At 38.8% G+C, this 12,227-nt stretch overlaps 1 protein-coding gene across 2 annotated transcripts; it reads left to right on the top strand.

Moving 5' to 3' along the window:
• The first annotated feature begins 386 nt into the window (after nucleotides 1-386).
• Nucleotides 387-11,769, top strand: map2k7 (mitogen-activated protein kinase kinase 7). Of its 2 annotated transcripts, XM_072462466.1 has the most exons (12): nucleotides 387-526; nucleotides 1,914-1,961; nucleotides 3,790-3,934; nucleotides 4,180-4,246; nucleotides 4,423-4,536; nucleotides 5,612-5,731; nucleotides 5,806-5,913; nucleotides 5,988-6,167; nucleotides 6,245-6,325; nucleotides 6,400-6,542; nucleotides 6,629-6,674; nucleotides 6,751-11,769. In XM_072462466.1, the coding sequence occupies exons 1-12, from the start codon at nucleotides 403-405 to the stop codon at nucleotides 6,892-6,894; spliced, it is 1,320 nt and encodes a 439-aa protein (XP_072318567.1). In that variant the 5' UTR covers nucleotides 387-402; the 3' UTR covers nucleotides 6,895-11,769. The 2 variants fall into 2 exon arrangements, with proteins under 2 accessions (XP_072318567.1, XP_072318569.1); XM_072462468.1 differs by lacking the exon at nucleotides 1,914-1,961.
• Nucleotides 11,770-12,227: the final 458 nt, after the last annotated feature.

Below are 12,227 nucleotides of genomic sequence, written 5' to 3'. Positions count from 1 at the left end.
ATTTTCCCCAAATACTTTTTGTAATTTGCAATCTCTTTGACCACTACTTTCTACTTGAGTACATGGATATATTATTTTGAAGTAACTCTTACTTGGTTACATTTAATAGCTTCTAACCTGAGGTGTGGAATTATGATGACTTGAGGCTTGACTTGATCAAATGGGTTAAGTCTCGGGGCTCGACTTGGACTTGGAACCCTCTGACTTGAGTTGACTTGACTTCTGAAAAACCATTCATTAAAAAAATTCAAAACAATTTATCAAACAAATTGCAAAAACATGAGGCATTTACTGTAATTTGGTTCACTGACTTAAAGGACTCGCTTCATTTCCCTGGCTGCAGTACCAGCCGCGGCCGCACACTGGAATCGAGAGCAGCGACAGTGGGCTCAATTTTTCAAGATGTCGTCGCTGGAACAGAGGCTTTCGCGAATCGAGGAGAAACTAAAACAAGAAAATGAGGAGGCCCGGCGGAGGATCGACATTAACATCGACATGAGTCCACAGCGGTCACGGCCCAGGCCAAGTGAGTGCCCCCGGAGCTTTAATCTGGCGTTTGTATGCGCTAAATTATAAGCGCAACTGGCGAGAGGCGGAGGAAGGTGTTATCCTGCTGCGAGCTACATGCTAACAGGCTAGCTACATAAACAAACACAAACTGCTTGATCCGAAAGTATTCTCAAGTATTAACTTCTAAATGCTTTGCTGGCGGTGAATAATCTTTAACGTTGTATTAAAAAGGGCAGGCTGTCATTTCACATTTCGCCCCGGTAGATGTGTGTTTGTTTTGGATCAGTCCTGTCAAACATGCTAAGCTAATAAGCTAGCTCTCTGTGATAGTCAGCGACAGGCCCATCGTCAACATTTTCTCCGACTGTAAGGACATTTTTCACTGATTGACAGCATTAAATACTCTCCGATTTTGACTAATTTCATGACAACCTTTAATCAACAGTTTTAATGAAAGGGTTATCTTGTTTTACTTTGTATTCTTAACGTTTCATGGGGGCGTTTATCATTAACACGAATCCTCAAATCAAATATTAAGTTGCTGTTGGGCAATTGGCAGCTACATTCACAATGTTATTATGTAGAAACTTATCACAAGACACGGGCCACTGTCAAATATCTCAAAGCTTTTTCTAAAACTCAAGTACAAGTAACTTGTGTAAAGGTGAGTCTTTATAAAGTGTGAATCTGTTTACTAATATATTATATCAATTATTATATTCAGTTTTTCAACTGATATCTGAGTTCAAATCACCCTGTAAACATTCTTAAGGATTTAAATTGTCCAGCAAAGTGCATTTTACTTGTCCTTTTAGATTTTGCCTTATTTTTAAATTTGAAATGATACCAAGTTCCCCTGGGTTGTGCTTGTGGACCCAGGGTGGTCCTCATATCCTTGGTGGGGGTGGGCTGGGCCTTTTTAGAGCTCAAGAGGTCTTTGCTGCTTCGGATGGGATACTATGATATTTGGCTGACTACTAAAACTACTAAATTCAGAGACATTAACACTTGACACGTGGAAAGTGGAAATGTGTTGACTGAAGCTTATTCCCTTGTGCTCATTTAAATTTGATGACAGCCTTGCCTGGATGGAATATTATAAATTCGAACTATATGCTTGTCTCCCTTAAAATTTGTCCGGACGAGTTATGGTAAGCAATGGTGTTGTAAATATTCTTTCAGAACTGGACATCCACGTTTAAAGCATATAATTGCATGTGTAAATTGATTTGTTCACAACCCTCTACTGTGTTATGACTGAAGTTTACAAATGGTTTGCAAGAGAAAAAGGACATGCTTCTTTGTATTTTATAATCACGGTGAGTGCCTGAGGATGTGCGCCTGTCTCTCAGCCATAGTGCAGTAATGTATGTGTGTGTATATATTTTCTTTCCTGTGTCCAGTCATCGTGATCCAGCTCAGTCCTGCTCCAGCCCCTTCCCAACGTGCAGGTATCATTCAGTCATCGCTCTCTCTGCCACTGCACCACTTTATCACCTCACAACTTTATCACTCATCTGCTCTCTACAGTATTCTACATGTTTCACGGTTTGTAACAAGCAAACCTGTTCTGTAATTAACTATTTTAACCATGGGAGTAAACATTCCTTATCTCACTCTGGTAAGAATCAATTTAAGATGGGAAATCATAAATTATACTCTAGTTTCTTCCAGTCCCATAAGATGCACCTGTTTCATGCTTTCAAACTACTTCTAGGCTTCTTTTCAGTCCTTTGCACCTCAGCTCAAATCACATATTTCCCATTCTCCTCTCACCTTCAGTGTGTCTATGGCAGTGGCAGGCAGTGTTGTGTGTTTATATAGACAACACAAGCGTGTGCTGACATGTGTCAGAAAACTAACCTTCGTTTTGCTGGAGGCCGAGAACCACAGTGCATGTGGCTTTAATGCACGGCACATTGTTTTGGTTGTGTTTTGTTTTACTCTGTCTCTAATTAAGTTTCTTCTGGTCAATCTACAGGTAGTACATGTTTTCTCTCTTTACTTTGACTGGCATCCCAAGATTCTTTGTCTGATCTGTGATCTGAGTTTTAGCTCATTCGCTGTAGTCTATTTCTACTATTAAACATTCAACAAATGTTGGGGTCCAATGTTTACCCTTGCATCCCTCTGATTCCTCACGCAGCCGCACTGTGAAAGCAGGAGTCAGTGTCTGCTAATGTCTATATTTTTCTCTGTTCTTGCATTGTCTTGCCATCTGCGCTGTACTATGTCTGCCTCAAGGAGACAGTTATGGAGATGCAACCTTTACCAAGTCCTGAAAACTAACGTTTCTCCTTCTAACTGAAGTCCTTTTGCAGGCTTGTCTTTGTGGGTGTTTTACGGAGACAAACACCTGATGGCATATTCAGTGTATACACTTCAACTTGTTTGAAAAGAAGTCAGAAGAATGTTTTCCCAAGTACTAGTTAATGATCTGGGACATGGTGTTATAAAATGGTGTTTAAAAGTGACTGAAAATGTAACTAACCCAAAGTGGCATTAATATTCAGTACTACTCATAAATTATATTTTGCATGTGGCATGTTTGTTTGGATGCAATATACATTATATTTGAATGTACAAAAACACCTGTTTACAACTTGACTTTACATTGTTTCATAAGTGATTTTGATATTCTATCCCTGACCATGTTTCTCTAACATAGATTGAGGTTATTGTAATTATTGTAGGTCATGCTGAATGTGAAGGAGTGAAGGTCACTGGCATAAACAGTGCGAGTTAAAGATAGCTCATGATACATGACTTCATCACTGCTCTAATAAAGAAAAACATGGCCCAGTGTCAGACATGGATCCACTTTTATTCTGGTTACAACTTAGAATAATGCTAAATTCAAGTTGTTAAACTGTTCTTTTCCCAATAAAATCAACTTATCAACAAAGGGCACAACCCTCCCTTTTCTGCCTGTTTCAGCCTGAGAACGATTCTGCCTCTGCTCTGAGATAACAGTCCTGTTTATTTAACGTCTGGGTGGGACTTCAGCAAAAATAAAACAAAACTGTTCCATTGATGGGAAAACATTATATGGTGTGCAAGGATTGTGGTGATGCATAAGAAGAAACTTTCTGACCTCACCAAGAGACTTTTCCACTTGGCGTCCCACTGGAAACGCACTTCAGAATCTTCACGTGTTGTTCAAAGTTCTGTGTAACAATTTCAAGTGTTTTACATTCATTCGACTGCACTAAAAATGAAACTTACTATATGACGCACTTCAGATGCTGCAGTGTAACTAATGCCACTTGTGTCCTTCAGCACTTCCGCTGCCACTGGCCAACGATGGAGGCAGCCGCTCTTCGTCATCAGAGAACTCGCCCCAGCACCACCCGTACCCCAGCCGCCCGCGACACCTGCTCACCCTGCCCACACCCCCATATGGACAACAGAAGAGCCTAGAGAAGTATGTGCTTGCATGGAGTGGATGAACACATTTGGCAAATCACCACTTTTGTAATTATTTAGGTCAGATAAGTCAATGTCTTCTACAAACAACAAAATAGAACTTCTACGTGATGCATTTTAATATAAGTCTATGTAATAAATCAGTTTAAGTTTTTTATTTTTATTACAGCCCTTCCTTTTTTAAAGCCGTGATGATGTTGAGCTTTCATTTTACTTCACATTTACTTCAACTTGTTATTACAGTGCAGAGATTGACCAGAAATTGCAAGAGATCATGAAACAAACAGGTTATCTAAAGATTGATGGTCAGGTAAGTTTGCTGTTGTTTGTATTATCATAGTACTATATTTTACAGTATTGACATTATTCTCTCCAAGCCATTGGAGAGAAAAGAATAATAATAAAAGCTCAAATGTACTTGTTAAGATACCTAGACTCTTTAAATGGCAGTGTGGATCAGAGTCTTTTGTGTATTTTACACTGTAGCGGTATCCAGCCGAGGTGACGGATCTGATCAGCGAGGGCGAGATCGGCAGTGGAACGTGTGGACAGGTCTTTAAAGTGCGTTTTAAGAAGACTGACCATGTTATTGCTGTCAAGGTATGTGAATGTCACTATTTATTCTACATTGTATACAGGCTCTAGTTTAAATGCTGACATAGCAATACATGTACTAACAAGCCCGTCCACTTCACTACAGTGTACAAATGCTTTTAAAGCTGTAATGCTGTGCTTTTCTGTTATTACTGTAGTATAATACATATTGTTAAAACGGCAAAGTAGCAAGTAAAATATATCAGACGTGTACTGTTGCCTCCAATTAAGATATTAATCAATTCACTGAAGAACCTGTCCATGTTTTGACACGCTCTGAAGTTTGGGGTTAAAAGTAATTTACCCTTCTTTGTTTGTGTTCATAAGAGCTAGATCGTCATTGAGGCCATGACTGCCAGTTTAAACTCTAGAACCTCATCATTTCCCCGTGCACTGAAAACGGGAACAGTTGAGTGCAGCTTTAAAGCAGTCTTAAAGAAACCATATGTAATATTTAAATTTCAAATATTTCTTTAGCTTGTTATTTGTTTTTTTGGCTCACGAGACGATTATCAGAAATCGGAACAAGCCTCTTATTTGGATTGCCAGTTCCTACGGCTAATGGTGCATTCAACCTAAATGCGAGTTTTTGAACAAAAGTTGGGAATTCTGGAAACAAGATTCTGATTGGTGGAAGACATATTTTATATTTGGTGAACAATGAGCTTTGGAGAAGTACAATAAGCAAATTATCTTAACGAGCTCTGCCCTCAGAGGAATCTCCTATTCAAACTGCCCAACGAGCATATGAAAGCAACATAAATCCAGTTTGTTTGAACCTACCTAAGCCCAGCACTTGCCGCCAATTATGAATCTGTGGTGCAGCCTGTGAAACCTTGTATGTGTCTTCCACCTGCAGGTCACGGCTCTGGCAACCCAGGGTCTGTTCTGATTCTAGTTCTTTTTTAAACCAGTAATAAGCACAGGCTACACACGGTTCCTTTAACCAGGACTTGAAAGTGTTTCAATAATTAAACACTTAGGGTTAGGATTGAAATACTGTTTAATTTAACTGTATGCTCATGCTTATATAAGATTTTGTTTTTTAAATAAAGCTAATGTTTTGCATTTTCTGCTACAGCAAATGCGTCGAACAGGAAACAAAGATGAAAACAAGCGAATTCTTATGGATTTGGATGTTGTGCTGAAGAGTCATGACTGCCCCTACATCATCCAGTGCTATGGCGCTATAGTTACTAATGTGAGTTTTTTACTCCCATTACAATAAAAGGTTACATTTCTCTTGGAGCTGACTAGATCAATGTTTCTTTTCAGACTGATGTTTTCATTGCCATGGAGTTAATGGGAACATGTGCAGAGAAGTTAAAGAAGAGAATCGAAGGCCCCATCCCAGAGCCAATCTTAGGAAAAATGACTGTAGCTGTAAGTAAATGCTATGGATTTGATTTTGAACTTTAATAGATAAATGCATAAAGCTTCTTGTTTGTCATTACCAGATAGTAAAGGCGTTGCTGTACCTGAAGGAGAAACATGGTGTAATACACAGAGATGTCAAACCCTCCAACATCCTTTTAGACGCCAAGGGTCAGATCAAGCTGTGTGACTTTGGCATCAGTGGGCGACTGGTCGACTCCAAGGCAAAGACACGCAGCGCTGGCTGTGCTGCGTACATGGCCGTGAGTTCTTGTCTCCTCTCAAAATGACACAATGGTTGTTTGGTAACATTTAGTTACAAATTATTTTTATGTATCAGCCTGAGAGAATAGATCCCCCAGATCCCACCAAACCGGACTACGACATCCGTGCTGACGTGTGGAGCCTCGGCATCTCTCTGGTAAGGCAAATGAAGCTGCAGTGATGTAGTATACAGTATCTGTGTCTGAATGTGTTTTCATGGACTGGTTAAAGGTGGAGCTGGCCACAGGACAGTTTCCATATAAAAATTGCAAGACAGATTTTGAGGTTCTGACCAAAGTGCTACAGGAAGATCCTCCTCTGCTGCCTCTCGGCATGGGCTTTTCTCTGGACTTCCAGTCCTTTGTTAAAGACTGGTGAGTATTGGACTTTAAATTATTCTTTTAATGGTCATTTTTGAAACAGCTGCAGCCAATGTAATATTACTTTATTATTTTCTTAGTCTCACAAAGGATCACAGAAAAAGGCCAAAATACCACCCACTCCTGGTATGTTTCTTCTTTCTCCCCATAACACCCCATAACATTTAATCAGACAGTGTCTAAAACTGTGCTCTGTTCTCAGGTGCATAGTTTCATTCGTCGTTATGAAGTGCTCGATGTGGACGTTGCCGGTTGGTTCCAGTCGGTTATGGAGCACACAGAGTCTCCGCGCAGCAGTCAGTGTTACAGCCACCAGCACCAGCTCCACTCACTCTTCAGTAGGTAGCCTAACCCTGCACGGCGTTAGCCTGGCCATATGCTAGCCGACCCCAGCTTTAGCTTTGCCAAGTGAGACTTGGCCAAGTCTAGCGTTAAGAGCTAAGCCTGACATGACACTCGACTCACAACCAACTGTCCAGCGCAAGAGCCACTGAGGAGCAGCACCAAGACCAGGGAGGACTGATGCACGAGCAGATGATGGGTGTTTGAACTCTGGACAGGCAGACAGGGGTGTATTCACTTAAACTGCACCCACATGTTGTATATTTTATTCTCTACAGTTATATTAACCACCGCTGGTTTGGTCAACAGCGTAGTCACTACACACTGGAACAAAACCTTCTGCTACATTAGCATATGGATCACTTCTGTACATAATCATAAGGCACAACTTGATTGTGTGATTATTTAATCCAGGTTTCTCTATGTTCTCACTTTCTCAGGCTATATCTGTTTTCATTTGTCCGTCGTTCTTTTTCTTATTGTAGGAATAGTATTTTTGTACTAGGAGTTACTTGCGCTACACTACAATCAGGTTATGTTGCTATTTAGATAAGATTCTCATCATTCTCATCAGCTATTATAGGAGGCATTTTTGATTTAATGTTTGGTTGTTCTAATTGTTGATGTAATTGGCAGAACACAAAGGAAATGACATGGCCTTGAATTTATGTATTTGTCCTAAATAATAATCATGAGGTGAGTTGTTGAAAAAGAGTGTCAATGATGAGAGGAAGAGGAAGTCAGGTGACGTGGAGAAATGCTCTGGTGACTGTGGAGAGGCAGGTTTCATCTCTTTGGTGAAACTGTTGCCGGGACATTTGGAGCATTGCTTTACTTTACCATCTGCCCACTCTTTTGACCACTTCTAGTTTGGTTTTAGGTGTCTGGCTCCACTGTCACTGACCAAATGTGTAGTGTCATTTATAAGTGGAGACAAGTGTATTGGGCGCTCCTGTAAATACAGATGTTTGTGGTGCTAGTTTATTGTGTGGTTTCAGTGATTCAATTGTATGACATTTCCTTTATTTAGATTTACAATTTAAAGATGTAATAAGTCTAAAATGGATGTCTCACTCCCTAGCACTCACCAAATCAGATTTAAGACCGAGGAGAGGCCAGAAGAAAGGAACAGTGAAGTGATGTGAAGGAGGCAGAAGTATGTTGAAGGAAAGGTGATGAGGAGGAGGAGTCAAGTGTTTGAGCTGAGGATGAAGGAAGTAAGGAAGATTGTTGAAGGAAAGTCGAACATGAACTGAAAGGCTAAAGTTATGAGCTTTTGGTGTCCAAAGTGATTCTAAATCACTTACACGATGGAACACAGTTATGATTACTTAGCATTTAGACTCTATGTTGTGTTATTTATTTGCAATATTGCTGCTTTTTGCTTTAGGCGCTGCTGTCACCTATTTTTTCCAAAGTACAAATATTTTTATTTGATACCAAAAACGTGAAATAATGCAATGTCTGCATGTGTTACCAAATAAGAGCTTGTTTGAGAAGAGCAAAGGAAAATATGAATATGTAATTATAGAGGATGCTGAGAGAATGAGTACTACTAACACGTAGAGCAGTTACCTGTATTATATATTGTACTGTACACAGTACTGCATCTAGTATCTAACACACAAAGGGGTGTCTGTCTGTCCAGATGTTTTTGTCATAGCTCCTCTGCTCTGTTCATTCTCCCTCACTATCACCATGGTTACACCAAAGGTGTGGATCAAAACTACAAATGAGTGTTGTAACAACTGTTGTTAACATTATATATTATATATCATTTATCCTTGCTATAGGACTTGGAGCAAAGAGCAGAGGTGTCACGCTGCTTGTACATATGTGTAATACTGTACAGAGGGAGACTGGTCCACTAACAACAACAACTTATCAATGCTTCAGCCTCTTTGGTTTAGTCATTTTTAAGGGCAGTTCATGCTATTGTATTCATTTTTGCATAATAGTCAATGTATATACATTTTATAGTAAATTGCGATTTGGGGTTATTATCCTATCAATTTAGTCTGTATCCACAGTAAGATATAATTAACATATTAAACAAGGCTAATTTTAGGGTTAATCCCTAAAATGTCTGTTTAGGAGTTAACAGTAGACTCAAGTCAGATCCAGGCCCCTTGTGTGACCCATCGTGGACCTGAAGGTGTATCTGTAAATTTGCTTCTGCAAAGCTTAACAGTTGTACAAAAACTTGACTCAAAAAGGAGAAAATATATCACCATTATGTCAATGAAGCATATTAACATGGCTTATCCAGCTGCACAATTAAATGTGTAGTTGGACCCAGTCTCCCACTGTAAAACTGTGTGTATTAAGCCGTCTAAACACACACACGCATACACAGTCCTTTCAATTGTGCAGTTTGCTTCTGAACACGTCTGACTCCAGCTCCTCATGCTCAATGACACATAACTAATGTATAAAGTCATCCCACTGTACATAGGGATGCTACTGCCAACAGTGGCTTTATCTGTATATTAGCCTCCTCCACAGCAAGTATAAAAGTACTTGAGCTAGTGTTGCAGTGCCGCGCCTTGCCACCAGGGAGCAGTGTGTGTCATAGCCCCATCTGTAAGTAAACCAAAAATAATTTTTCACTATGCAGACATTCAAACCATGTCCGCTTGCTTTGATGGGGAACAAATGTGTTTTAAACCCAACTCATGTAAGGTTATGATGCAGTGACATTGTTTATTATTTTAAGCCCCTCCCTGTGAAGATTGAGGGAAATCGATCAACATGTATTTTTATTTTTTATTGAGCTGACAAATAATTTAGGGTTGTTTTCTGTGTATTATAAGGAACACAAAGTGCGCATCCCACAAAACAACTTGAAATGTCATTATTTGTAATTAACTGCGTCCAACCACAAATCTATAATATTCAAAATAACTCTTATTTAAATGAAAAAGAGTTTTTGCTGAGCATTTGAAAACCGTTTCCTTGCTGTGTTCCTCTGCAGTAGAACATGAATCGCTGAATACAGTACACTAAATCTCATGTTTGTAGTCGTCTTGAACCAAAAACAGCTCCTGCTTTTGTGTGTGGGTCAGAGAGGGTCCGCTTTTGTTTGACGTGTGGGAGAGAAACTGATAAATGCTGTAAAGTATATCAAACGCATGTTATTGTCACCACTGTAACTGCCATTGTTTTGTTCATTTGTTCTCCCTTTTTGTTTTTATTTTACAAAACGACATAAGGCACAGATGTTTATTTATGATTTTTACACACCTAGGTTTTTTGAATTTTGCCTTTATTTTTTTGCAATATACTTTTCCCTGTTGGAGCCACCACTAGGTGTCGCAGAGGAGCTGTATCTTTACGATTGTTAGGAGAAAGTGTTCATTTATGTCTTTACCGTTAGCTGTGTGAAGAGTGTGAACTTTATTGTTTACCAAAAGTCTTTATCAATGGTGATTATTATTAGCTTTTACTTTGCTGTTGTTTTTTTTTTATCATACAAGTAATTAATTGCTATATTTTATTACCTTTATATGATACTGATTTATTATTTTTATTCAGGGCAAAGTTGACACCAAATTGAACAAAGAGTTGGAGGTTGATCCTGATGTTGTGCGGGAAATGGTGGCGTTCATTTCCACCTTTTGAACTGCATCAGACACAAAACCTCGAGTCTGAACTGAAAGTTATAGTATTGTTGTTGCTTTATATATTTTTGATCAGATTATAATGATCAGTTTATTTTACCCTTGTTTCGGGTCATAAATTGCGTGCTGTTATTTTATCCCTTTTTATTCTTACAATTTAAATTTTTTTTGTATACTTTTCGGTTGCTTTGTTGCTGTAGTAATGAGCTGATACCAGAGTGTTTTTATTTTATTTTTTCCCTTAATGCTGAGACTGTTGTGACTGACACTTGCAATGGGTTTATCTTTCTTTTGTCTTTTTTTTATTTTTATTTTTTAGTCTTGAATTTAACGGACAATATCATTTGATTTTCTTTCTGTGAGTCGCAGTCGTTATTTTTTATTAATCGTAGATTTGTGACACAGAGCAAGATTGATTCAACAGTGTATTTTCTTCACTGATATTTATTTATTGTTTGTATGTTGTTTTATGACGATGTCGTTTTGTTGTGTTGTGAGGGCGAACAGGACTCAAAGGTATAGGACAGTAGTCGGTCATTGGCGTTTTTACCATTATAAACATAAACCACATCACACTAATCGAGTCCTGCAAATCTATCGACGTTTAGGCAAAATAATCATGGCATGTATATGAACTTGGCTTGAATTATAATTTTTGTTTTGCTCAGCCAGTATGAGGGATGCACAGTATAACAATAGGTTTTTGTCTTTATTATATTCATTCTGACAGTGTAATGTAGTCGGCAAAAACATGACAAAAGACAAACCCAATTCTAAAATGCTGAACCTTTTATAGACTTTTCTTGTGTGTTTCACATGCTTACGTTGCTAAATTGTGCAGCCCTAGTTTTACTGTGCCACAACTGTAAATTGAATATTATATTTGATAGTTACTCAATATCGGGGTATTTGTATCAGAACAACGCGCCCTCTTTATAATATTTAAGATAGTTGACTATTATTGACTTGGGTTATGACTGCATGGTGTGCTTTGCAGGGTGGAAGAATCGCCACGTGCTGTCTCAGTTTCAAAGCTTGTTAAACGTATGACACCATTGATATATTTGTCTTGTATCAATTGACACAGCTTTACTGCCTTTCTTTTCTTTTTCCCCCTCAATTGTTACTTGATTTACAACCCCTCTAACCCAAGTGTCATTGCAAACTGAATAAATGCCATTATATTGTCAATACCTCAGGATTTTTGGAGATAAAAACAATAAAACATCTAAAAATCAAATAAACATTAAAAACCTAAAGGCGCGCATGCTTGTGGTTACTTGAAGTCATTCGGCGTTTCCTCCTCATTTACTTACTCAATGTATTGTGATACATTCCTGCACTGTTGAATAATCCTGTCTTGTCTTGAAACTGAGGCTCAAGAATGCCCAGAGAATCCCCGATTTCCCCTACCCCCTATCCCCGCCCACATCCCAGTACTCTTTGTTGCGATTAATAGACAAATGCAGACTCTTAAGTGACACATGCAGGTTCTGAAATGTCTCATAGCTACATAAAATATAAGCATGTAAAAGCACAACAATGCAGGGAAACGTCACCGTGAGGAGGCGGGGCTTATCAGTTCTACATTTTCAAACGGGAAGTCAATGGATCTGCTTTTATTGCCGTTTTTGGGTCTGTATTGAGGTTTACAATGAACGGCGTGTAAAATTAGGATTTATGTTAGTACCTGGAAATAGTATGTCCCTTTTTAGTC

This window comes from Eucyclogobius newberryi, unplaced genomic scaffold (genome assembly GCF_026437365.1).
Source record: "Eucyclogobius newberryi isolate DKJ021-1_F unplaced genomic scaffold, fEucNew1.0.hap1 SCAF_4, whole genome shotgun sequence".
Taxonomy (NCBI): domain Eukaryota; kingdom Metazoa; phylum Chordata; class Actinopteri; order Gobiiformes; family Gobiidae; genus Eucyclogobius; species Eucyclogobius newberryi.
Note: the sequence above shows the minus strand (reverse complement) of the source record. Positions and strands in the feature narration are given on the sequence as shown.